This window comes from Meles meles, chromosome 4 (genome assembly GCF_922984935.1).
Source record: "Meles meles chromosome 4, mMelMel3.1 paternal haplotype, whole genome shotgun sequence".
Classification (NCBI taxonomy): Eukaryota; Metazoa; Chordata; class Mammalia; order Carnivora; family Mustelidae; genus Meles; species Meles meles.
In genome coordinates, this window is record NC_060069.1 from 72,759,968 (window position 1) to 72,786,506 (window position 26,539).

Below are 26,539 nucleotides of genomic sequence, written 5' to 3' on the forward strand. Positions count from 1 at the left end.
GCCAGTACCATATGTGTTTTGTAAATCCCTATGTTCCCTACCCTTTTCATTTTCTCTATACACTGGTAGGACTGTTCTGGTAGTTATTGCATAGACTTAAAGTGTGACAGGAAAGCACGCAAGTGATGCCATGATTTTCAGGCAATTCATTTATTTACAGAAGGTCAATCATTTGTTAGCACACAGAATTTGATCTCAGAATATATATAGGTAGGCTGACAAGTAAAGAATTTTCTTGGTAGGAGAAGAAGTAAATCATTTCTTCTCTGCTGAGGTGGGAAGGGTTAGATGTGAAAGAGAAAGGCAAATGGTTGGGGTGGTAAAGCAATATATTGATCCTAGAAGGGCCAAAAGCTGGGTAAACAATTTTTTTTTATCCAATTAAACAGACTAAACCAAGGCCTTTTCCTTTCCTATCATGCTCCAAAAAAGTAAATCTGCATTATAGGACTCTAAGGATACAAAGAAAAAAATTCCCTGATAGTCTAAGAAGCACTGAAAATATATATCTGTGTTTTGTGAAATCTTTTTTTTTTTGGACAATCTATAAAGACCCCAAAGCTTCTCTGTTCTGTCTCCATGTATCTCTCTCTCTCTCTCCCTCTTTATTTTTTACTCTTCATTGTTTTTGGTTAGAGAAACATAATATAGATGCGTGCAATTAAATTTGGGATCAGGTTGCCTTCATTATCACCTGTGCACAGCTTGTGAATCTGACAGATAAATGTCTTAGACATGCATGGTCTCTCTTCTGACTTTTTACATGTTTTTACAGGCCTCAAGAGCTCATGTAGCTTTTCCAGACTTTTTCAGGAATGCCACAGCAGAGTGGTGGGCAACAGAAATTATAGATTTCTACAATAACCAGATGAAGTTTGATGGTTTGTGGATTGTAAGTAAATGTAAAGCAATATATATTTTAAGCTATTAGTGATTTATTTATTATGTAGTTATTATGCAGAATTCTTGCTAGATTCTAATAATTCCAACAAAATATTTTTTTGAAAATATCCCACTCATTTTTCCATAGAAAGGAAAGGCTTTTCCATATTCATAGAACTGCAAAATACAGTGTTAGCAATTCATTTTATATATACAGCTGCTATTTTCTGAAGTTTCAGCTTCACCAGGGAACCCAAAAAAAAACCCTCTCTTTATAACTATTTATAAATGCTTATAAACATTTATTTTATTTTTATTCAATGTAGGAATAAATCTCATGTAACTGCCAGTTGTTGGTACAAGAAATCGTAATCTCTTACAAATGGAGCAAATTACTTTTCAAAAATCACCTAATTTTAGATGTAACTATAAAATGTTGGTAGTAAGAGGGGGAGGAACTAAAATGGTGGAGTATTGGGAGGACTTTAGGCTTTTCTCATCCTTCAAACACAACTAGATAGATATCATTCTGAATACCCAAGAAATTGATCTGAGGATTGACAGAACAAACTGTACAACTAGAGGTAGAGAAGAGGCCACATTGTGGAAGGTAGGAGGTGCAGAGATGTGGTTTGGGGGAGAAACAATCACAGGTGTTGAGGGGCGAGAGCTTTGGTTTCTGAGAGAGACAAAACAGAGAGGAGCATACAGGATCACACAAGGAGAACTCTTCCCCAAAGCCATTGGCCGGAAGAATGAGAAGGTTTGATTTCCATGAGTTTTTGCAACAAGTAGGGCTCAAAGACTGGAGTTTTAGAGGTCCACAGTGTGTCTGGAATAGAATCCTAAGAGTGCTAACTTATCCCTGGAAAAAAGTCAGGCAGATAATCCTGAGGCAGATGGTGAGATCTCAGGATTGCCTTAGATGCCCTGGGAGAGGCGGTTCCTTCTTCTTGGAGCACATTTGAGAAGGGTGATATTGCCTCTCTGGGGACATAAGAGCTGACAGGCACCATTTACCTCCCCTACCCCTCAATGTACCACAGGTATACCTGCTAAGTGTGGCCAGCCCAGACACTGGTTGTTTAGTGTGTTAGGCTCCAAATTCCATGCTCCTGCCTTCTGGTGCAACTGCCCTTCTGGGTTAAACGTGTATCCACCCCAGCCCTTTGAGATCATCCCTGAGAAGACTAGTGTAGGTACCTACCACAATAAGACCCTAAAATTTGGAGTTTTAAATGTCGGTCATCCAGGTTGCAATTGAACCCAAAGTGCACTGTGCTTCTCCAGGCAGGCAAGAACCCAGACACAGATAGTATGGAAACAACTATTTGAAAAATGCTTAGAATACAGGAGGAGAAATTATTCGCTCCTCCAAGAGGGTCTCCCTTACAGCAGAGGGGAGAAGAACCCCCCTCTCTAGGGACAAAGGAATTGGGTGGTCCTAATTCCCTGCCCTGCCCCTCAGCATAAACTAGCCTCAGTAAATAGCACAGTGCCAACTATGACTGCTTACAGTGCTTACACCAAGTCCTACCTTCCCTGCACTCCAATGGTACTGCTTTTCTTGGACAAGTATGCCTAAGAACCAATGCAGTGGGTCCATCCTCCACAAGACCAGCACAAACTCCTGCCTGCATCATGTCTATTGACTAGAGTTCTGTAAAGCTTCAATTCTAATGGAAATAACATCAGGTTTCTTTTAACAAGCAGATCAAATCTCACCTAGTTAAAACTTACTACACTCTGGCCAAGGTCTAAACATTCCCCACTGAAGGCAAGGAAAAACTCTATAGAGAACTGACTTGAAGGATAGAGCAGCCAGAACACAGCCGCAAAGTGTATGCAGCATACAGCAGAGACACTTCCTGAACACAAGACCTTGGAAATTATATGATTTCTTCTTCATAAATCTGTTATTCTCAGGAACAGGAAACATAACAGACTATCTAAAACACAGAATAAGACAGAAAGCTAGACAAAATGACAAGATGGAGAAATTCATCCCAAAAAGAAAGAACAACAAAGGCTTAGGGCCAGGGGTCTAATCAAAACATACAAATAATATGTCTAATCCAGAATTTAAAGAAACAATGAAAGGATATTAGCTGGGCTTGAAAAAATAATAAAAGACATCAGGGACAACTATACCTCAGAGATAAAAGAGCTAAAAACCAATCATGCTGAAATGAAATGCAATAACTGAGATTCAAACTGACTAGATGCAATGACCACAAGATGGAAGAAACAGAGGAATGAATAAGTGATATAGAATACAATATTATGGAAAATAATGAAGCTGAGAAGAAGAGGGGAAGAAAAGTATTGGATCATGAAAGTAGACTTACAGAAATCAGTGACTCTATGATATATAATAACATTTGTATCATAGGAGTCACAGAAGAAGAAGAAAAAAGGGGTCAGGTTTATTTGAGGAAATCATAGCTGAAAACTAATCTATGAAGGAAAAAGACTTCTAAATTCCAGGAGGCACAGAGAACTCCCATCAAAATCAATAAAAACCAGCTAACACCAAGACATAGCATAGTAAATTTTGTAAAATACACAGATAAGGAAAGAATCTTGAAAGTAGCAAGAGAAAAAATGTCCTTAACCTACAAGGGAATACAAATAAGGTTTGCATCAAATCTATCCATAGAAATTAGACAGGTCAGAAAAGAGTGGCATGATACATTCAATGTGCTGAATGGGAAAAATCTGTCCCTGAAAATACTGTATCCAGCAAGGATATCATTCAGAATAGAAAGAGAGGTAAAGAGTTTCCCAAACAAAAATTAGAGGAGTTTGTGACCACTAAATCAGCCCTGTAAGAAATATAAAAGGGGCTTTCAATGGGAAAGATGAAAAGCAACAAAGACTAGAGAGGTCCTGAGAAAATCTCCAGAAACAATGACAGAACAAGTAATAAAATTGCACTAAATTCACATCTATCAGTAATTACTCTGTAAATGGACTAAGTGCTCCAATCAAAAGACATAGGGTGTCAAAATGAATAAAAAACAAGACCCATATATATGCTAGCTGGATTTTAGAATTAAAGACACCTGCAGATTGAAAGTGAGGGGATGAAGAAATATTTATTATAAAAATGAGCACAAGAAGAAAACCAGAGTAGCCATACTCATATCAGACAAACTAGACTATAAATCAAAGACCATAAGAAGAGATGAGGAGGGGCATTACTATCATAATAAAGCAGGCTTTCCAACAAGATGATCTAATAACTGTAAATACTTGTACCCCTAACTTGGGAACATCTGGATATATAAAACAATAACAAACATAAAGGAACTCATTGATAACAATACAATAATAGTAAGGGACTTTAACACCCCACTTACAACAATGGACAGATCATCTAAGCAGAAAACCAACAAGGAAATGGTTTTGAATGATACCCTGAACCAGATGGACATACCAGATATATTCAGAACATTTTATCCTAAAGCAGCAGAACACACATTCTTTTTAAGTGCACATGGGATATTCTCCAGAATAGATCACATATTAGGTCACAAAGCAAGTCTTAACAAGTACAAAACAATTAAGATCATACTATGGATATTTTCAGACTACAACATGAAGAAACTTGAAGTCAACCATAAGGAAAAAAAAAATGGGAAGACCACAAATACAGGGAGGATAAAGAACATCTTGCTAAATAATGATGGGTCAACCAGGAAATTAAAGAAGTAATTAAAAAAATACATGAAAACAAATGAAAATGAAAAGAAGATTGTCCAAAAGCTTTGGGATGCAACAAAAGTGGTCATAAAAGGGAAGTATATAGCAATACAAGCCTACCTCAAGGATCAAAAATGTCTCAAATACAAACCTAACCTTACACCTACAGAAGCTAGAAAAAGAAAAACAAATAATCCTAAAACCAACAGAAGAAGGGAAATAATAAATATTAGAGCAGAAATAAATAATATAAAAATGAACAAACAAATAAAAAAGAACTCACAGAAGAACAGATCAATGAAACCAGCAGCTGGTTCTTTGAAAAAAAATAATAGAATTGGTAAAGCAGACTTATTAAAAAGAAAAGACAAAAGGACTCAAATAAGTAATATCACAAATGAGAGAGGAAAAACAACAACCAATAGAACAATACCACAGAAGTATAATTATAAGAGACAATAATTACATGAAAAATTATATGTCAACAAATTGGACAATTTGGAAGAAATGGATAAATTCCTAGAAAGAAATAAAGTACCAAAACTGAAACAGGAAGAAATAGAAATCTTGAAAAGACTGATAACCAGCAAAGAAATTGAATCCGTAATCAAAAATCTCCCAACAAACAAGAGTCCAGGGCCAGGTGGCTTCTCAGGGGAATTTTACCAAGCATTTAAAGAAGAATACCTATTCTTCTGAAGCTATTCCAAAAAACATAAGTGGAAGAAAAATTTCCAAACTCATTCTATGAGGTGAGGATTATCTTGATTTCAAAACCAGGACCCCACTAAAAATGAAAATTACAGATCAATATCCCTGATGAACATGGATGCAAAATTCGCAACAAAATATTAGTAAATTGAATCCAATAGTATATTAAAAGAATCATTCACCATGATCATGTGGGAAATATTCCTGTGTTGCAAATGTGGTTCAATATTCACAAATCAATCAATGTGATACACCACATTGATAAAGAAAGGATAAGAACCATATGATTCTCCCAAGAGATGCAGGAAAAAAAACATTAACAAAGTATAATATCCATTCTAGTTAAAAACCCACAACAAAGTAGGGATAGAAATAAAATACCTCAACATCATAAAGGCCATATAAGAAAAATCCATAGCCAATGACAACCCCATTGAACAAAAACTGAGAATTTTTCCTTTAAGGTCAGGAATAAAGCAGTGATATCCACTTTCACCATTTTTATTTACTATAGTACTGGAAGCCCTAGCCTCAGGAGTAAGATAAAAAAAGAAGTAAAAGGCATCCAAACTGGCAAAGAGGAAGTCAAACTTTTACCCTTTGCAGATGACTTCATACTCTATGTAGAAAACCTGAGAGACTTCACCAAAAAATTACTAAAACTTATTCATGAATTCAGTAAAGTCATAGGATACAAAAACAAGGTACAGGAATCTGTTGCATTTCTGTGCACAAATAATGAAGCAGCAGAAGGAGAAATCAAGGAATAAAACCCATTTATAACTGCACCAAAAACCATAAGATACCTAGAAATAAACCTAACCAAAGAGATAAAAGATCTGTACTCTGGAAACTATAGAAAACTTCTGAAAGAAACTGAAGAGGACTCAAAAAAATGGAAAAGACACTTCATGCTCATGGATTGGAGGAACAAATGTTAAAATGTCTATACTTCCAAAAGCAATCTGCACTTTTAAAGCAATCCCTATCAAAATACCACCAACATATTTCACAGAACTAGAACAAACAATCCTAAATTTATATGGAACAAGAAAAGACCTCAAACAGCCAGAAGAATGTTGAAAAATAGAGTCAAAGGTGGTGGCATCAAAATTCTGGACTTCAAGCTATATTATAAAGCTGTAGTTATCAAAACAGTATGGAACTGGCACAAAAACAGACTCTTAGATCAATAAAACAGAAGAAAACCCAGAAATGGACACACAAATACATGATCAACTAATCTTTGACAAAATAAGAAAGAATATCAAATGGAAAAAGCCACTGTCTTCAACAAATGAAATTGTGAAAAATGGACAGCAAAATGCAGAATTGAACTTGACCACTTTCTTACACTATGTACAAAAATAAATTCAAAATGGATGAAGGACATAAATATGAGACAGGAAACCATCAAAATTCTAGAGGAGAATGCAGGTAGCAATCTGTTTGACATAGCAACTTCTTACTTGAAGCAAGGGAAATAATAGCAAAAATGAATTATTGGGACTTCATTAAGATAAAAAGCATCTGAACAGCAAAGTAAACAATCAACAAAACTAAAAGGCAGCCTACAGAATGGGAGAAGATATTTGCAAATGTCTCATCAGATAAAGGGCTAGTATCCAAAATTATAACAAAGTTACTGAACTCTACACCCCAAAAACAAATAATCCAGTTGAGAAATGGGCAGAAGACACACGTTTTTCCAAAGAGACAAACAAATGGCTAACAGACACATGAAAAGATGCTCAACATCACTTGGTATCAGGAAACTACAAATCAAAACCACAGTGAGATACTACTTCACACCTGTAAGAATGTGTAAAATTAGCAATATAGGAAAGAACAGGTGTCGGTGAGGATGAGGAAAAAGGGGAACCCTATTACACTCTTGGTGGGAATTCAAACTGGTGCACCCACTCTGGAAAACAGTATGAGAGTCCTCAAAAAGTTAAAAAATAGACCTATTTTATAATCCAGCAATTGCACTACTAAGTATTTACACAAAGGATACAAAAATACTGATTAGAACGGGTACATGCACCCAAATATTTATAACACCATTATCAACAATAGCCAAATTATGGAAAGAGCCCAGTTGTGCATTGACTGATGAATGGATAAAGTGGTATGTGTGTGTCTCTCTCTCTATATATAGACACACACAATGGAATATTACTTAGCCACAAATAAAAAAATGAAAACTTGCCATTGACAAAAACATGGATGCAGCTAGAGACTATTATGCTAAGTGAAATAAGACAGTCAGAGAAAGACAAATACCATATGATTTCACTCATATGTGAAATTTAAGAAATGTAACAGATGAATATGTGGGAAAAAAGAGAGGCTAACCATAAGACTCTTCACTGCAAAGAGCAAACTTGGGTCGCTGGAGGGCAGGTGAGCAGAGGGATGGTTTGGTGATGAGTATTAAGGAGGGCATTTATGATGAACACTGGTGTTGTAGTTGAGTTATGGATCACTAAATTCTACACTTAAAAAATAAAAGTAAAAAAAATGAAATAGATATTCTGTGTGTAAACTGTATTTTCTGATTTTAGAAAACCACACAAAATTGCTTTTTTGAAAAAAAAAACAGTTGATTGAAGGCTCTGGGGCAGGAGTGGAGAGAAGGACATGGGAGAATATACATATTATAATTTAATTTTATGTCTAGAAAACAGAAAATTTACTTTTTATTTATATTCTATCTATAGAGAAATATAGGGCATTTTATGTTTTTCAAAAGTGGTCATGAAATGTAAAAAAGAAAAATAGATAAATTAAATCTTTTAGTATTGAGATGCCTTATATTTTTGCTCCTTCAACTAGTGAATGTGCTCAAATATGCTGCTTTAATTTATTGGCTCTCTGAATTATTTCCTTTGAGAATATATGTTCTAAATTTTTAAATTCACTCTTCTCTCTTTAAGGACATGAATGAACCATCAAGTTTTGTACATGGAACAGTTGACAATCAATGCAGAAATACAGAGTTAAATTATCCACCTTATTTCCCAGGTACAATATTGTTGCTATACTTTTGATGTTATTGGTATTTATTAATATGGTTTATATACCTTATAATGTAGGGAATAGGTTTCACATTTGTAATTCCCACTACCCATCTATGCATTAAATCATAACTCAACCCATTACCAATACTATTTAACATTATTTTTAGAAGAAAAATCAAGAAATATGTTTTATTTATATGAACATACTCCTAACTTTTATAATTTTAATAATTTAATAATTTTAGCATGCTTAAAATTATTACTTTGACTTTCTTGAGAATCTTCTCAGATTTGAAAATTCTCAATAATTCTTGAAAAAGGAAACTTTTATGGAGTTTTCTTTTTAAATTTTTCTTCATTAGGAAAAAAATGAGAGAATACTGATAGCATTTCTTTGGTTGTCCCTGAACCAGGAAAAAGGGGTCCAGTCACTCAATATTCATCCTCATACTCTCATGTTCATAAACTGTTGACACCTAAAGTTATGGCAAAGCTCTGAAAAAAATGCATCTGTATCTGAGAAAAAGTAGATCAAAAAATAGTGCTGTTATAGTGCTTGTCCATTTCTTACCCCCAGGGCTTTGTGTTTCCAAATGGATTTTTAATAAAAGTCTATTTAAGGAGATCATATGATAGTTGTCTTTCTCCCATTGACTTATTTCACTAAGCATGATACGCTCTAGTTCCATCCATGTCGTTGCAAATGGCAAGATTTCATTTCTTTTGATGGCTGCATAGTATTCCATTGTGTATATATACCTATCATATGATCTCCCTGATATGAGGACATGGAGAAGCAACATGGGGGGTTAGGGGGATAGTAGAAGAATAAATGAAACAAGATGGGATTGGGAGGGAGACAAACCATAAATGACTCTTAATCTCACAAAACAAACTGGGGGTTGCTGGGGGGAGGTGGGATTGGGAGAAGGGGAGGAGCCTATGGACATTGGGGAGGGTATGTGCTATCGTGAGTGCTGTGAAGTGTGTAAACCTGGCGATTCACAGACCTGTACCCCTGGGAATAAAAATACATTATATGTTTATTAAAAAAAAAAAATTGGAAGGGGAGGCGAACCATAAGAGACTATGGACTCTGAAAAACAACCTGAGGGTTTTGAAGGGTCAGGGGTGGGAGGTTGGGGGAACAGGTGGTGGGTAATAGGGAGGGCACATTTTGCATGGAGCACTGGGTGTTGTGCAAAAACAATGAATACTGTTACGCTGAAAAAATAAATAAAATGGAAAAAAAAAGTCATGAAGCAAAAAAAAAGTCTATTTAATCAGTATGTCTCATCTGAGTGCACAAAATATAGTAGACTTTTAGGAATACCTTTTTTTCAGGTTTTTATTAATTCATGTTAATTGGTAACATATTTGTTGCTGAGTACACTAAAATTTTTCATGTTTTTCAGTCACAATTGTAACTATAGTCAGTTACAGTTGCAGATTTTTTATTTTTATTTCACAGAGATGAAGTGTACAAATGATTAAAAACCAATATTATTTCAAAACAATGATTAATTCTTTTGCCACAAGAATTTGTAGATATGATTTACGTATTTGCACACAGGGTACTTTATAATATATTAATATTTTTCCATTGATTCTCCCCAGAACTCACAAAAAGAACTGATGGATTACATTTCAGAACTATGTGTATGGAAACCGAGCAGATTCTTAGTGATGGATCATCCGTTTTGCATTACGATGTTCATAATCTATATGGATGGTCACAAATGAAACCTACTTATGAGTAAGCAATGTTCATAATTATCTTTTTTGACTCTTTATTATCTTCTAGATATTAGATTTAATGTTTTATCTACTTCAAGAGTTTTTCCCTGCTGAACTTCTCTGTTAGCACTTTCCTTCCCAATGTTGTCTGTAACTTACTTTGTCTTTTACGGCACTTAGAATTACTGTGTTTCTCTCTCTATCTCTTTCTTTTCCTTTCTCTTCATTTATATCATTCGTCATTGTTATAAATTTTCATTCCATTCCAAAAGCAATTCTGAACAATGTTATTTTATTCCTCTCTAACTCATAGTAGCACAATGATTAATAAATAATAGGTGCTCAATAAATGGTTGTGAATTAATAAATGAGTAAATAATATATAATTGATGTCATTAATTAAGACATCAAAGTTTGGTTAAATCTGTTGTTTAAATCCATTATAACCAATTTAAAATATGTGTAAGTGAACTTGATTTAATGTGCACAATAAACAAATTTTTATGTGAGGCCAGTGATGATGGAACACAAATTATTCTTTGAATATCAGGTCTTCATTAGCACTGTCCAGTAAGACTTTTTTTTGTAATGATAGAAATGTTTTATAATTCTGGATTGTCCAATATGGTATCTACTATCCATATAAGGCTGTTGAACAATATGGCTAGTGTGACTCAGAAATGGAATTTTATTGTATTTTATTTTTTAAGATTTTATTTAATTATATAATTGAGAAAGAGAGTGCAAGTGGAAGGAGGGGCATAAGGAGAGGGCGAGAGAGAGAATCTCAAGCTGACTCCTTACTGAGTATGGACCCTGAGAATCTCAAGCTGATTCCTTACTGAGTATGGACCCTGATGTGGGGCTTACTTAATTCACGACCCTGAGATTATGACCTGAGCTGAAGTCAAGAGTTGGATGCTTAACCAACTGAGTCACCCAGTCGTCCCCAGAAATGGAATTTTAAATTGTATTTAATTGTAACAAATTTAAAATTAAGTTAAATAGCCCCATGTGGCTAGTGTACACCATATCACACAGTGCAACTCTAGGTCAATGGCTCTTAACTACAGAGTATAATCACCTGGAGATTTTTTTTTTAAAAAATGTATTGATTTAATTGGTTTGTAGTATACCTAAGATCTGAATTTCAAAAAATTTCCCAGGTGATTCCAATGAGCATGTAGGTCTAGTATATGACTGGAGTTAGTAAAAGAATGAAAAGCATTTTGGAGTAAAGTGTATGGGTAATATTTTCTCAGTTAGTGAAACATGCTTATCTTAGCATCATACTTCTCAACCTAAAAGAGGTGAATTATTTAAGATATTATTCCATGAATGTATGACCACAGATTTGTTCAGAAAATTCTAATGTAGGGACACTAAAATCATGTAGAAAGGCTAGGAAATGTCATTTTTTTTTTTTTTTTTTTTTTTTTTTTTTTTTTTAGTTTATGTTTTCTATTTATTTATTTTTTTTTCAGCGTAACAGTATTCATTCTTTTTGCACAACACCCAGTGCTCCATGCAAAACGTGCCCTCCCCATCACCCACCACCTGTTCCCCCAACCTCCCACCCCTGACCCTTCAAAACCCTCAGGTTGTTTTTCAGAGTCCATAGTCTCTTATGGTTCGCCTCCCCTCCCCAATGTCCATAGCCCCCTCCCCCTCTCCCAATCCCACCTCCCCCCAGCAACCCCCAGTTTGTTTTGTGAGATTAAGAGTCATTTATGGTTTGTCTCCCTCCCAATCCCATCTTGTTTCATTTATTCTTCTCCTCATTTTTAAGAGTAAACATACTGATCTTCGATAGTGGGTTTTTTTTTTTATTGGGACAAATCTTTCTTTAATTTATCCTACTGGTACATAATTTTGGAGCACAGTTATCCTCACATTTTGTCCTCAGATAACCAAATTTTATCATAAAAATACAGATATTAAAAAGAACAAAATTAATGAGAATTGACTGATAATCTTGGTGGCAAAATTTACACATTTTGAGATGAAACTCTATAGTTTAAGGGAAATTGAAAAAAAACATTTCTTCACTGAGGTAGTAAACTGAACTTCTGGAACACATTTCATGGTTTTAACACACTGTGGGATGCTTAATAAATTTAAGGAAATGTAGGTAAATTTTTAAATAGTTGATATACAAAGATATTTAGGAAAATTTAGGGATATGTAAAATATACTTTTAAATAACAAACATTATGAGGAATAGATAGATACAATCTTCCAAAGAACATTTTTTTATTTAAAGTCATAATACATTTCTTTAATGGTATTAATTTTGCTCCTATTCATAAAATTTTCAGTAAAAGTTTCAACCACATTTGTTATTTAAATTATACAGATCAGTAAATTTTAAAAATGTTGAGTTATATAATAGCTCAATTTACACATAGCCCTAGGCTTAGATATTTTCTTGATATTTTTAAATTTTTTCAGTTACATTAGAAAAAAATGTTGAACTTTCAGAAATTTTAGAGATTAAATATAGTCTATATCTTTAAAAACCTTGACAAATGTAAAAGAACAGTATAAATGAATTACATTTACATTGAAGTGAAGGATGGATGGTAAAGACTTTTTATTAATCACTGGAGAAAAGTGAAAGGATTAAAAACGGAAGTTTTTTCTTCAAGTTATCCAAACTACAGCATTTTATTGTTCCTTTTTTTTTTTTTTTTTGATGTATCTTGTGCCTTTCAAAACTGGTAAACTGGTGCAGATTTAACATGCAACTAGTTCTTGCTACTGTCCTCTTCACTAAACATGTCACAAACAAGAAAAACCAAGGAAAGGATACAATGAATGGACTCCGAAACAGGAGATAAATAATCAGCTTGAGAAACTGCAGTTTTAGGGGAAGGAACTTGGATATCAGTGGCAAATGAAGTTTCCATACAAAAACTTTCAGCCTCAGTAGCTCTCTTTCTCTTATTTAAAATTCAATGTTGAACTGAAACAAAGTCTGTGCTTGTAATGTAGGAATAAGTACACTATAAAAACTACCTCAAATTGTGTGTTCAAATTCCAAACCATTATCCAAGGATTTTATATCTATATATTCTGTATTTTCAACTTCAACAATACCTTGAGTGACTTTACAGATTATTATATATTTTTCATGAGAGGGGATGTAGAAAAATCAAAATCTTATCTCCATCTGGAAAAAAGGGAGCTTTGGTGTTAAATATGTGATTTTTAAGTAAATCCCCAAGATTTTGTAATCATAATTTTGAATGGAATAAAAAAAATCAAGATACAATTTATTTTCTCAGATATTCCTATAGACTTTTTTCCCAAAAATTTAAGATATTTTTAGAAGTTTTTAAATTCTTTTTAAAAAATGCTAATGGAGGCAACTATAAACACAGAATAAAAATACTTCCATAACACAGCATTAAAATCCTTTCTATGTTAGATTTTGCAAAATCAACTGGTAATAGAGGACAAGCTGTCCTAGAGATGAAAAGTGTTTCTTAAAATTAAGCTATATTCATTATGACTAACCTATTTGTAAAGTTGGAACATGTCAAAAATATTTGGAAAATATATATAGTGGTGGGATTTTTAAATTATATCTCCAGTAGTTGCAAGTGATTTCTCAAAAGTTTTGTTCCCTAATATTCTCTGAATGGTTACAGTGGAGATTCTTCTAATGTAACAGGTCCTTAAGAGAAAATTATTATGAAAATAATTAACAAAATTCTTCTCAATAAGAAATCTAGCAAAGCATATGTTCAGTAATTGATTTAAAGCCTCAGTAAAAAAATTTTGCATACAGCAGGAAAAAAAGATATTCTTTAAGAATGTATATTTCATGGGGCCATCTGGGTGTCTCAGTAAGTTAAGCGCCTGCCTTCTGCTCAGGTCATGATCCCAGGACCCTTGGATCGAGCCCCATGTAGGGCTCTCCGCTCAGCAGAAGCTTGCTTCTCCCTCTCCCTGGCTTTCCCCCTGCTTGTACTCTCTCTCTCTCTCTCTCACTGTCAAATAAATAAATAAAATCCTTTATTTTTTTTTAAATATTTTATTATTTATTTGACAGAGAGAAATCACAAGTAGGGAGAGAGGCAGGCAGATAGAGAGGGGAAGCAGGCTCCCCGCTGAGCAGGGCCTGATGTGGGGCTGGATCCCAGGACCCTGAGATCATGACCTGAGCTGAAGGCAGAGGCTTAACCCACTGAGCTGCCCAGGCATCCAATAAATAAAATCTTAAGAAAAGAATATATATTTCTTGAATGTGAATATATTAAGAATTTGGTAACTTTATCTTTATAAATTGTTTTTGTATTAGTTAATTAGAATTAATTTTGTTTGCAAATGAACTACCTTAGAATATACATTTTCACATATATTTTTAGAATGATCATCAGTTCTTTATTCTCTATATAAATAATCATTCATTTCTTGTTAAATGTCAGCAAATATATGTGATGTATGTTAAATATGTTAATGTTCCTAAATAGACTATATCCTCATATTTATGGTAGAAAATGAAGCAATGAAAATAGTTTTCTTATATGATCATTTTAAAGATGGACATACATGCAAGTAGGAAATTTTAAATTAGCAAGTATAATATGGTCTTATTGTTAATAGGTGGTTAAATTTATCATCCTACATCCATTGAAAACACTTTTAGTTTCCTATAATTTTGACTTGATATATTCATTAATACAAAAATGTCTTGAGCTACTAGTTTATCCCAAGCACTGTATTAGGTGCAAAAAACACAAAGAAGAGTAAGACATTATCTGTAACTTCAAGAATCTCAAGATCTCACTGAAGAAACTTTATGTATAAAGAAATCAGGACAAACACTGTGGTCCAAAATGATTGTGAAGTGTGCCTAATTAGGTATTTGAAGTAATTTTTTCCTGAGTAGTTCTGTAGTCCTTATTTGTAGGCAATTTATTTTAAATAATATAAAAATAAACACTTTACTTCCCATTAATATTGGGATATTTTCTACTTTAGATGCTTTTATAGTATCACACAGAAAGAGATGCAGATAATATGAAATGATACATTATTATATATTTTTTAGCACTAGACTATGTTTTAAAATGAATTGTAAGTCATTGAAGTCTCTTCAAAGACTGAGGAGGGGTAAAAAGAAAAAAAATATGAGGTAATTTGTAAAACTCATTCTCTTGAAATATGGCTTTGGTTAGATTCTGTACTTGCAATAGAGCAACTAGTTTTATTTTGAACACCCAAAAAACCTTGCTCCCTTTAATCTACCCTCTCTAAAACAGACATATTGAGTCTCTGAAGAGTCATATGGAGATTAAGTGTTGACAAATTATAATTAAGAAGTATTGGAACAATCAATAGCTAGAGCCTAGACCTTTATTCAAGAGAACACAGTTAAATAGAATAAAATGAGGTCATTAAAAAAAATAAACTTAAGCTATAGTTATTTAGTTGATTTAATAACTTCAGTAGTTAACTTGTATTCATTGAACAAAGAAACAAAGGCTGCTTAGGCATGTCATACTAGTAAATATTGGAAGGGAAAGACCAAGTTTTAGTAATAGACAACAAAAACACCGTAAACACACACACACACACACACACACACACACACTTTTTTTTTTTTTTTAATGAGGTGTTATAAATAGAAATATCTGGAAATACCTTATGTGGAAACTCTCCATCTATCTTAGTGCATTGCAGAAGACAACTGGTAAAAGAGGAATTGTTATTTCTCGTTCCACATATCCTACTGGTGGACAATGGGGAGGACATTGGCTTGGAGACAACTATGCACGATGGGACAATTTGGAAAAATCAATCATTGGTATGTGAGTCACCATCTATATAATTACTCTATTGAGTTTTCTTTTAGGTATTCACTTTTGCAGGTACTAGTTCGATATACCCTATAAGTCCTTTTCAGAAACACGTTTTTGCATCATATTTTATGACAAATAGCATGATAAAAAGAGAGTGGGCTAGAAAGTAGGAACTGGGATGCTTTATAGAAACTAATGATATCTACCTAGTTTATTTTGAGAAAATAATTTCATTTTTTTGGTCTCAGTTCCCTGGGAAAGGGTAGGAACTGGGAAGGATAACATCTAGAGCTAAGAATAGAAATGGGTAGAAATTCTAGATTCTAGGGAATAAGAATATTCATAGATGCTAAAGAATGGAACACTTCAAGCCACATTTTTAAAGAGTCTTTGACAATCGTTGGGTAAATAGTAAATAAGACATTATTATTTTAAAGGGGAAAAGGATAATTTTGTTTGAGATCTAGTTTTATTTATTTATTTATAATTTATTTTTATTTATTTATTTAATTTATTTATTTTTAAAATCTTTTTATTTATTTATTTGACAGAGAGAGAGAGAGAGAGAGAGATATCACAATTAGGCAGGCAGAGAGAGGTTGGGGTGGGAGGAAGCAGGCTCCCTACCAAGCAGAGAGCCTGATGTCGGGCTCAATCCCAGGACCCTGAGATCATGATCTGAGTCGAAGGCAGAGGTTTAACCCACTGAGCCACTCAGGTGGCCCGAGATCTAGTTTTAAAAATTCTTTTACTGTTTATATTAGGATTCAAGGAAAACAATCAGTATTTTACAAATAGTACTTTGAAAGGAAAGCTGGGATATCGCATGGATCCTGTATTACCGAAGAGGTCTCAGATGATTTTATTTAATAAGGATGATTTCTTTTTTTCCAAATGATGAGAGCTGTGGTTAAATAATTACATAGATAGCCTCTTATTAAAAGAAAATTAACCAAGGAAAATACTACCACTTTTTTCTCATATGATAATGTACTTAGAACCATTTTGTGCTCTAAATGTACCACCTTGAAATTGACAAGAAAACATAGTGTCTTATTTTTATAAATGTCATTAACACTATAACATAAAAATCTTGAATAGTGTAAGAGGAAATGATAGAAAGGTATATTGACAATCTGAAAACTGTATCATTGGGTTAGTTTATTAGAAGTAGGACATCTTTATAAATAGAAAAATAATCAAATATCAAAATATATGAAAAAGTTGCTAAGATTTTTTCTGATTTTTTTTAGGTATGATGGAATTTAGTCTCTTTGGAATCTCATATGTAAGTATTTCTATTCCTTTTATCTTTATAACTTATAAAGATTAAGAAACAAACCATTAAAATTAAACATCACAATGTATTTTAGACTGGAGCAGATATTTGTGGTTTCTTCAACAATTCAGAATATGAGCTCTGTGCCCGCTGGATGCAACTTGGATCATTTTATCCATACTCAAGAAATCACAACATTGCTTTTACTAGGGTATGTAGTTACTACATTTACTCTCATTCCTTTCCCCCTACTAACTTTAGAAGTTTTTAAATAGAATTCACCTTCTGCACTACAGGGGAAGGGAGGGAAAACTGAATGGGAAGAAATAAGAGAAGGAGACAAACCATGAGAGACTCTGGACTTGGGAAAACAAACTGAGTGTTACAGAAGGGAGGGGTGGGAGTGGGAGGATGGGGTAACCAGGTGATGGGTATTAGGGAGGGCAAATGTGATGTTCACTGAGTCTTATACACAATTAATGAATTGTTGAACACTATATCAAAAACAAATGATGTATCATATGTTAACTAATTAAATATAATAATAATAAAAATCATCACAAATTAAAAAAAATAAAAGAATTCACCCTATCAGGCTGATTTTCAATGCATACTTTAGAATGAACCTCTTTACATTTACTGAGGGCATCTGAGCTCACTGATTTCAGAATTTTCTGATTTGGGTTACTTTATACTTTGAAGTTTAGAGCTTGGTTAGCTGACATACTTACTGCTATTCTATATAATTTTGGAATAGTCAGGGGAGAAAAAAACCTGCTTCTTGAACTTCTTTCAACTGAGACAAAACAATTAAAAAAACAGCTTCAAACTAAATAATTAGTAAAAAGTTATTTGAAATACTAGTATCAGTGTATGAAAATGTGCAGATTTAAAACGCAAATATTAAGACAATGAGTTGAAAATTTGAGAAAAAAAAAGAAAAAGGAATTGTGAGAGCTAATTCTTGTGGCACAACTCTCCATGTTACTAAATTGTCTGAAAGAAATTTTTGGAAAAGAGAGGTGACAATATTAAAAGTTATGGAAATGTATGAATAATTAGAGGCAGTATCTAATTAAGTGCTAAATTTTGTGATAATGACTTTTAGTGAAGTGATGAGAAAAGACGAATTATCAAAATGCACCTCATGGAAGAGTTGCAGACAGAGCTGGTCTTTGAAGGATGGGTTTAGCAGTAGTAACTGAGGGGTGAAGCTTATCAGGTGCTGTGAAATCTTTGTGTTCATCCTGGGAAATGTTAGTTAGAATAGAGGGAAGGGTATATTTTAGAAAATGAAAACAAAAATGAAAATCTGTATAAGGATAAAAGGCAGTATGGGACTACATTTTGGAAGAATTTGAAAGTTGGGCAATAACATAACTCGTTGGAATAGGAATACTTTAACAGGAAAACTTGTTGTCAGTAATGCAATTTAGGAAGCTGTAACATTGGAATGAATCGATAAAAGCCTGCACAGGGATTTATTCAGCAAGTATTTATTAAGAGTCTACCATTTGATATTTACAAAGTCCCTGCCCCATGATTCATATAATGTAGGCAGGATAGAGATAATAGGCAAATATGTATATGTAAGTGTGTAAGTGTGTATGTATAGCCAGGTATAAATAAATGTATATGAGGGAAAATAGTGAAAGCTAAAGTGATAGAGATTTATGAGGACTCAATTTTAAGTACTAAGGAGTACTTTGGAAGGTCCTCTTGCTTGAAATGACTTAAGCATTAGAGTGGAGACTTGAGTGAGGCACAGCAATCAAAACCAATAAGATATGGGAGAGAATTCAGGTGGAGGGCGTAAGTAAAAACGTCCAAGATGGGAGGTGGCTGGAATTTTGGAGAAGATGAAATGGAGGAAGGAAAAACTGAGGAAGTATTTTTAAATAAAAATCTATGGAACAGAAGCCTCAACTTAAGCTTAATTATGAGGTAGAATAATTGAATTTAGGGATGCATAGTTTAGAATTAAGTTCTTCTGTATTGTTAAAATTGGAATAATGTCAGCGAGGTCAGTAAGCAACAGTTATGATTTTTACCTCTTCTTGACTTTGGAAGTAGTAACAACAAGATCTGTTACTGCTTACTAATTTTTGAACCACTTTACTTTCAAGGTTTTGCCTATTCTAAAATCATTTTCCATATAACAATGGTAACAATCATCATTCAAGCTTTCTTACTACCAAAATCTAAAAAAGTTGGTATCTGTATGGATATGGCACAGTTCTTAATATCATCATTCCTCTTGATACTAGCAAAAAACATTGAAAGTATTACCCCTGGAGTTACGTGGCAGCCTGTTTTTTCCCTAGTATAAATTAAAATGTAAACTAAAAATCAGTTTCCCTACTATTTCTTAACCAGTAAGTGCAACATTTTTTTTTTTTTTGAGAGAAAGAGCTGTGCAAGTGGGGGGAGGGACAAAGGGAGAGAGACAGAATATTAAGCAGGCAACACGCTCAGCAAGGAGTGTGATGGGGAGCTCCGTCCCTTGACTCCAAGGTCATGACTTGAGCCCAAATCAAGAGTTGGCGGCTTGGGGCCCCTGGGTGACTCAGTCAGTTACCTATCTGCCTTTGGCTCAGGTTGCTATCCCAGGGTCCTGGGATTGAGCCACATAAGGCTCCATGCTTAGCAAAGAACCTGTTTCTCCCTTTCCATCTGACCCTCCCTCTACTCATGCTCTCTCTCTGTTAAATAAATATATAAAATCTTTATAAAAAAAAAAAAGTTGGATGCTAAACTGACTAAGTCACCCAGGTGCTACACAGCATTTTTTTTTTCCATTTTATTTATTTTTTCAGCGTTACAGTATTGCTACACAGCATTTTTAACAGGTTTTAATCTTTCCAGTGTCAATTTTCGTTTTTACCTTGAGTCCATATTCCAGAGGAGACTAGGGCATGTCCTTCTTTCTTATTCAGAATTAATTAAGACCTCTCGTTCTCCTATCCTGTTAATTCTTTCATATCATAATTTATCCATTTCTCATGAGAACACACAATGTGGGAGGTCACCAAAATGAGCTCTGCATTTCCATTTCAATCTGCTTTTGTGAAGCATTTTATTTTTTTTCTAGTCTTTTCATCCCTACACTGATTATCACCATGATTGACAATGTATTTGCTACCTATTCAAATATGAACTGCTCTTTACATATGTTTGTCTAAACTAAATCAAGCTATGGGTATAATTTGCATTTTTTAATTAAAATATTGTGTTCTTTCTTCATCATATGAGATAGAAATATTATTGCATTAGATTTGTGTGATATTTGTGAAGAAAGTATATACCACATGCAATGGATGAATATTATTTTCTACTTTTTATTCTCCAAACATGTATTTGAAAATTATTATTTAAACAAGGACAAGAGCTTATGATTATTTTGTTCTGCTTTGTTTCAGAGACAAGATCCTGCTTCCTGGAATGCAACTTTTTCTGAAATGTCAAGGAATATTCTAAATATTAGATACACTTTATTGCCTTATTTCTATACACAGATGCATGAAATTCATGCTCATGGGGGCACTGTTATTCGACCCCTTTTGCATGAGTAAGTGCAAATTCTTTTTTTCTCTTGCCAAAAGGAGATAGATTTCATTTAATTTACTCAGTAATCTCATAAATTGTAGAATATTTGAAATTGGAAATTTTTTCATTGCTATTTTAATATAAATTTGGGGTTAATAAACATTTACATAAATAAGTATTAATAAACAGGTTGATATTAAAAATGAAACATTAATCAGTTATTGAAAAGTAATAATTTTTAGGTATAATTACTAAATGCCTAGTGTTTAGATTTACATACCCATTATTTTGAATATTTTTAAAATGGAGGCAAGTAATATTATCTCTACACAATGATTTGATTAATTGAAGTTCATAACAGTTAAGTAAATCTACCATATATATGTATGCCTAACTAAAGAAAACCGTCTCACCTTTTCTTGGAGATATGTTATAGAGAACCCTAGAACAGTTCTAGTAATTTCCTTAGAAAATTGTTTTGGATTCACTCCTTAAAGCTTAAACTGATGTATGATCAAATCTTAAAATTCTATTCTACGGAGCATAGTTGTAAAAATGGTAGCCTGTCCTATTTTTAAGGCAAATACAAGCTAACTCTGATTGTTTATGTCACACAACACACAGCACACACAGACTATATTACCAGAGTAATTGAGTGAGGTGATTTGTTCTATGGCACAATTGATAAATCAGTAAAAAATACACAGCATATATTTACTAAATTAAATAATAGTATGCAAGGCAAAATGACAAAAGTAATAGGTTGATGAATGTCATCTGTTCTGATGATAGGATCTCAAACAATAACAGGTTTTCCTAAATTTATATTATCCACCAGTTACTTTGTTAACTTATCTACCATAATCCATTCTTTATTTCTGGTAAAATTCTGTTAATATATGCCTCTATTATTTCCACAGTTTCCCCCCTTTGTCTTCTCCCTATTAACTTCCCAGAAGAGTCAGAGTATAAGCTCTGAACTGAATCCCCAACCAGAAACATTATTATTAACTCTGCAGACTCTTGTCCTACTGAGAACATCTCAGCCTTTTTTCCCATGGAAAGTCCAGGAAGCAGTGAATTCAGCAGTCCACCTTGGCATGAATCTGTTTGTAGAAGAGTGAAACAACAGTAAAAGAACAAACAAATTAAAATGTGCATTTCTGTTTCAGTTAGAGAAAAAAATGTGGACCTTTAATAGTGACTATTCTGGAACTATGAAGAACAGATTTTGGTGTTTCCAAACATTTGTACCTGAAATTCAGAAATACATTAAATGCACTATTCAGTGAGCTCTAATTTAAGTAAGAGAAGCAAAATCTCTAATCTCTTTTATTCCTTTGCTCATTTCTATTTATTTCTTTTTCTTTTTTTTTTCTTCTTATTATGAACTCTGGGATGCAAAATTTTTTTAAATTACTGAATTAAGATTTTTTTTAAGATTTTTTTAAATTCATTTGGCAGAGAGAGATAGTAAGAAAGAGAGAGGGAGAGAGCACAAGCAGGAGGAGTGGCAGGAGAGGGAGAAGCAGGCTTCCTGCCAAACAGGGAGGCTGATGAGGGCTCCATCCCAGGACCCTGGGATCATGACCTGAGCTGAAGGCAGACGCTTAACCAACTGAGCCACCCAGGCACCCCCCGAATCAAGATTTTGTATAGCACACTTACCTCACAATTCTCTTCCAGAGTATTTATAACTTTTGTTTCCTAGTTTGTTGAACTTTTACAAGGCAAAGTTAATATTTGTACCTCTGTGAATTCTCTTCAAAGATTTCTCATTCAGTTGGCCTTACGGAAATTCTCTTTATTTTGTCAGGAAGTTTGGTTATAGTCTACATTAACTTATAAAATATTGTACTACTTATTGAACATTAAATCCCAAATGATAGAATTGTTTTTGATTTGTTTATAGTTTGGTTTTCACTTCAGTCCACAAAAGTCTATACAGCAAAATGTGATTTGAATAATTATTTTATGGTACTCAGGAGAAATGAAGTTCTTTGACTTAATTATTTGTAAATATTCTGTCAAGGTTCTTTAATGACAAGATAACATGGGATATATTCAAGCAGTTCTTGTGGGGTCCAGCATTTCTGGTTACTGCTGCATTGGAACCTGTAAGTCCTATCATATATTTTTGTTCACAAAATATTATTTTTCATGACCTATATGTTTTTAATGACTGTATCTTTAAATTCCAGGGTGTTAACACTGTAAAAGGCTATGTTCCTGATGCCCGGTGGTTTGATTATCGTACAGTAAGTAGTTAGGGAATTCTGGGGAATTGACTAAAAACATATGAGTAACAGTTTTATACTAGCCTTTTCATTGGTGACATATTTGCTTTATTTTACACTAAAAAAGGTAAGATATTTCTTGCTAATTATAGCTGTATCAAATTAACACATAGTGAAAGAGTTAATTTATTCTGCCATAATTTATTATGGAGTCATTGATTTATTTTACTAAATAAACATAACATTATACACAAGAAGGTCATTGTCCTGTATCAATATGCGAAGTTACCATTAAATGTTTTATAGTCCTTCCAAGAATAATGTATATGACAAGCCAGGAATAACTTTTGTGACCTTTCAAAACCCACACATTTTCTGCATGAGAGTATCCAAAACCAAACGGTGGTAAATTACTTTCAAAGCAATTAATAACTAAGAACTAAGTATATACTTTAAGTAACATGATTTCCCAAATATGTGTTTGAGTTTTTATTAATTTTTGTATTAAGTGTATCAATTGATACACTTACACCAGTATTTTTGTTTGATACATCAAACACCAATATTGTTGATGATTCCATTTCTTGCCACTTATGTTCTTCCTTCCAACCTCCTCATTTCCAGGGCCAAGATATTGGTGTCAGAGGGCAGTTTCATACATTTGATACTCCTTTAGATACAATTAACCTACATGTCCGTGGTGGTCACATCCTACCATGTCAGGAGCCTGATAAAAACACATTTCACAGGTAAGTGAAGTATTTACAAGAGCTCAGATTAAATTTTGAGATATGTCCTGCTAGAATTGTCAAGAACTGGAAAGGGTCTGAGATTTTACCCTATTTCCAAATGAACAAGTTAGTCTGCCACAGTGTCATCGATGTTGGTAAGAGACAAAGGTCTTTCCTATTCATGGCATAGCAAGAGATTTGAGTTTCATGTTTGCTTCAGTTTTCCTTGTCCCTGAAGTCCCATGGGGATGACCTGGGGTGGACTAGGCCTAGACAGAAACTGCACATGTAGGAGGTTGTGTCATAGCTACAGGACTCCAGGCTTAGGCAGTCAGCCCTTTATAATGGGCTGTAAACAAACCTCTTCATTGTTTGCTTTCAAGGGGATTTATTATACTGGACAGTAAAATTTTTTTAAAATTAATTAAAAAAAATGCCCTATCTTCCAATACTGTTTGCTTTAAAAACATCCATTAAAATATAATTCAGGGGCACCAGGGTGGCTCAGTCTGTTGGGTATCCAACTCTTGATTTCTCCTCGGGTCATGATCTCAGGGTCATGGGATCAAGCCCCACACAGGGCTCTGTGCTCATCAGAGAGTCTGCTTGAGATTCTCTTTTTCCCTCTCCCTTTGCACATCTCTACCTGTATGCAATATATGCAGATTTTGAGACTCATGAAAAATTGTCTTCCAACATGATATTCCTTCTAATAGTAAGAAAGTTTCCCAGATCAAAATACCAACTAAAACTTCATGTCTTGTGTATAAATATGCAAAAATATTGACAAATGAATCTCTTTTATTTTGAGTGGCTGCCTCATCTAAGTACTCATTTTTGATGCCTCTGACATGTGGAAAAATATTATTTACTTCATTGAAACATGATTTCTTAAATGAACTTTCTATAAACTTTAAGCAAATATTGCTCAGAGGACTTCCCTTTCCTTCCACTTTTTCTGTTCGCATTTTCTACCTCCGTCAGTCCTGTGAAATATTTCCAAACTCACTCAAGTCTATGAAAATGTAGATATCCATTGACAATATCACTGCTTCTTCAAACTACAAGTACACTGCTGCCCACAGAAGAACCAGACCTGTTTTTTAGCAGCCTGATCCCATATAAAGATGAAAGATAATTCATATTAATTCATATTTTCTAGACATTAACATTCATAACTGATGATCTGGCTAAGACCTTCTCTTCTTTGACCTAGGACCCCGACCTGGTATTTTCTCCCTCTCACTCAGCATTATATCCAATCTACCAAGGATCATGGCTCTACTCTGTTTTGTGTGACTGATGTAAGAGTGAATCCTCTTACCAGAGTGTCTATTTCCATTGCCTAAATTCCTGCTTACACATTCAGATTTGGAGACTCAATCTTGATTCTTCTCTTCTCGTGCTGTATCCACTCCTTTGGTGATCTACATGCTGACAGCCTTATTTGGCATGCATGGATTTTTCTATCTCCTAGAACAATCCAGATCCATTTCTTTCAATAGTCTACCCTGATATTAATTTAAGAGGAGAAAAACAATTATATCTGAGAAATGAGGGCTTCACAGAGGAAAACATTTATAAATTGGACCTCAAAGATTCCTTTTGTTATAAGAGACAAGTAGAGAGGCCAGTGTGTGTGTGTGTGTGTGTGTGTGTGTGTGTGTGTTTAGAGGGGTACAGTAAATAGGTTATTAGGGCTAGGTATATAGATAGGGTAGAATGTAAACTGTGAAACACTCTTTTTTTAAAGATTTTATTTATTTATTTGACACACAGAGAGAGATCACAAGTAGGCAGAGAGGTAGGCAAAGAGAGAGGGAGAAGCAGGCTCTCCACTGAGCAGAAAGCCCGATGCGGGCCTCGATCCCAGGACCCTGAGATCATGACCTGAGCCGAAGGCAGAGGCTTAACCCACTGAGCCACCCAGGCACCCTGTGAAACACTTTTTAATCTTAAGTTTTAAATATGTTGGAAAATTGTGGGTTAAACCAGATTTTTAATGTTGCTAAGGTATATTTGTCTCTTACCCCAGTAACTATGAACTTGAAATATATACATTGCATGTAAATATATGTATGTATTCATGCTGAGACATAATAATGTCTTTACCAAGTTGCTGTAGAGATTTGAACTCTAATGTTCTCAATATTTTAGGGCAGTACATGGCAGTACAATTTTCAACATTTGTTATTGGAAAAGACAATTATATCTAAGCATAATTTGTCTGATAAATCCTTCCTTTAAAATATGAGTCTGTCAAACCAAATCACTTGTACAGTCAGCAAGGAAGCACATCTTAGTTCACAGATGGGTCTGTGTAGGCACCAGCTTGGGAGGTATTGCCCATTTCAAGGATAGAAAGTATAACTTTCATGCTATTCTTCACATTCTTATTAATAATTTCCAATGATAATTCAGTGATTTATGTATGGAAATGTGAGAAAGGCTTAAATTATAACAAATAAAAAACACTATTATATATGCTATAATAGCATATATATAATAGCATATATAATAGTGTATATTATTATAATAAATGCTAATCAATATATAGTATAATTACATTAAATTAATATTAAATATTAATAATATTAATAATATTAATATTAACATTAACATTAATAATAATTAATAAATTAATTAAATATTAATATATAAATATTCGTGTTTGATGGTCAGTGGCCAGATTAGCAGAGAGAATATTAAATAAATATATCAATATACTTAATATGGTTTAAACCATTATAAATGAGGCCCCTTTTGATCTGGTAAGTAGGTGATCTTTTGAGATCAAAAGACAAGCATATTTTATGTTAAATATGAAGGATTTTATGGTTTATGTCATTCCCAGTAACTCATTATTAAGGGAAGGCCT

General features: G+C 33.7%; 1 protein-coding gene across 2 annotated transcripts in view; it reads left to right on the top strand.

The window, feature by feature from the left end:
• SI (sucrase-isomaltase) overlaps positions 1-26,539 on the top strand; it is a 107,062-nt gene that overhangs the window by 72,724 nt on the left and 7,799 nt on the right. For both annotated transcript variants that reach the window (XM_046002560.1, XM_046002561.1), the window contains 10 exons: positions 776-892; positions 8,238-8,325; positions 9,939-10,077; positions 15,740-15,873; positions 17,122-17,156; positions 17,242-17,358; positions 20,567-20,715; positions 22,726-22,810; positions 22,895-22,951; positions 23,555-23,679. In XM_046002560.1, the coding sequence (XP_045858516.1) occupies positions 776-892; positions 8,238-8,325; positions 9,939-10,077; positions 15,740-15,873; positions 17,122-17,156; positions 17,242-17,358; positions 20,567-20,715; positions 22,726-22,810; positions 22,895-22,951; positions 23,555-23,679 (1,046 nt within the window). The remainder of the gene's footprint in view (positions 1-775; positions 893-8,237; positions 8,326-9,938; positions 10,078-15,739; positions 15,874-17,121; positions 17,157-17,241; positions 17,359-20,566; positions 20,716-22,725; positions 22,811-22,894; positions 22,952-23,554; positions 23,680-26,539) is intronic.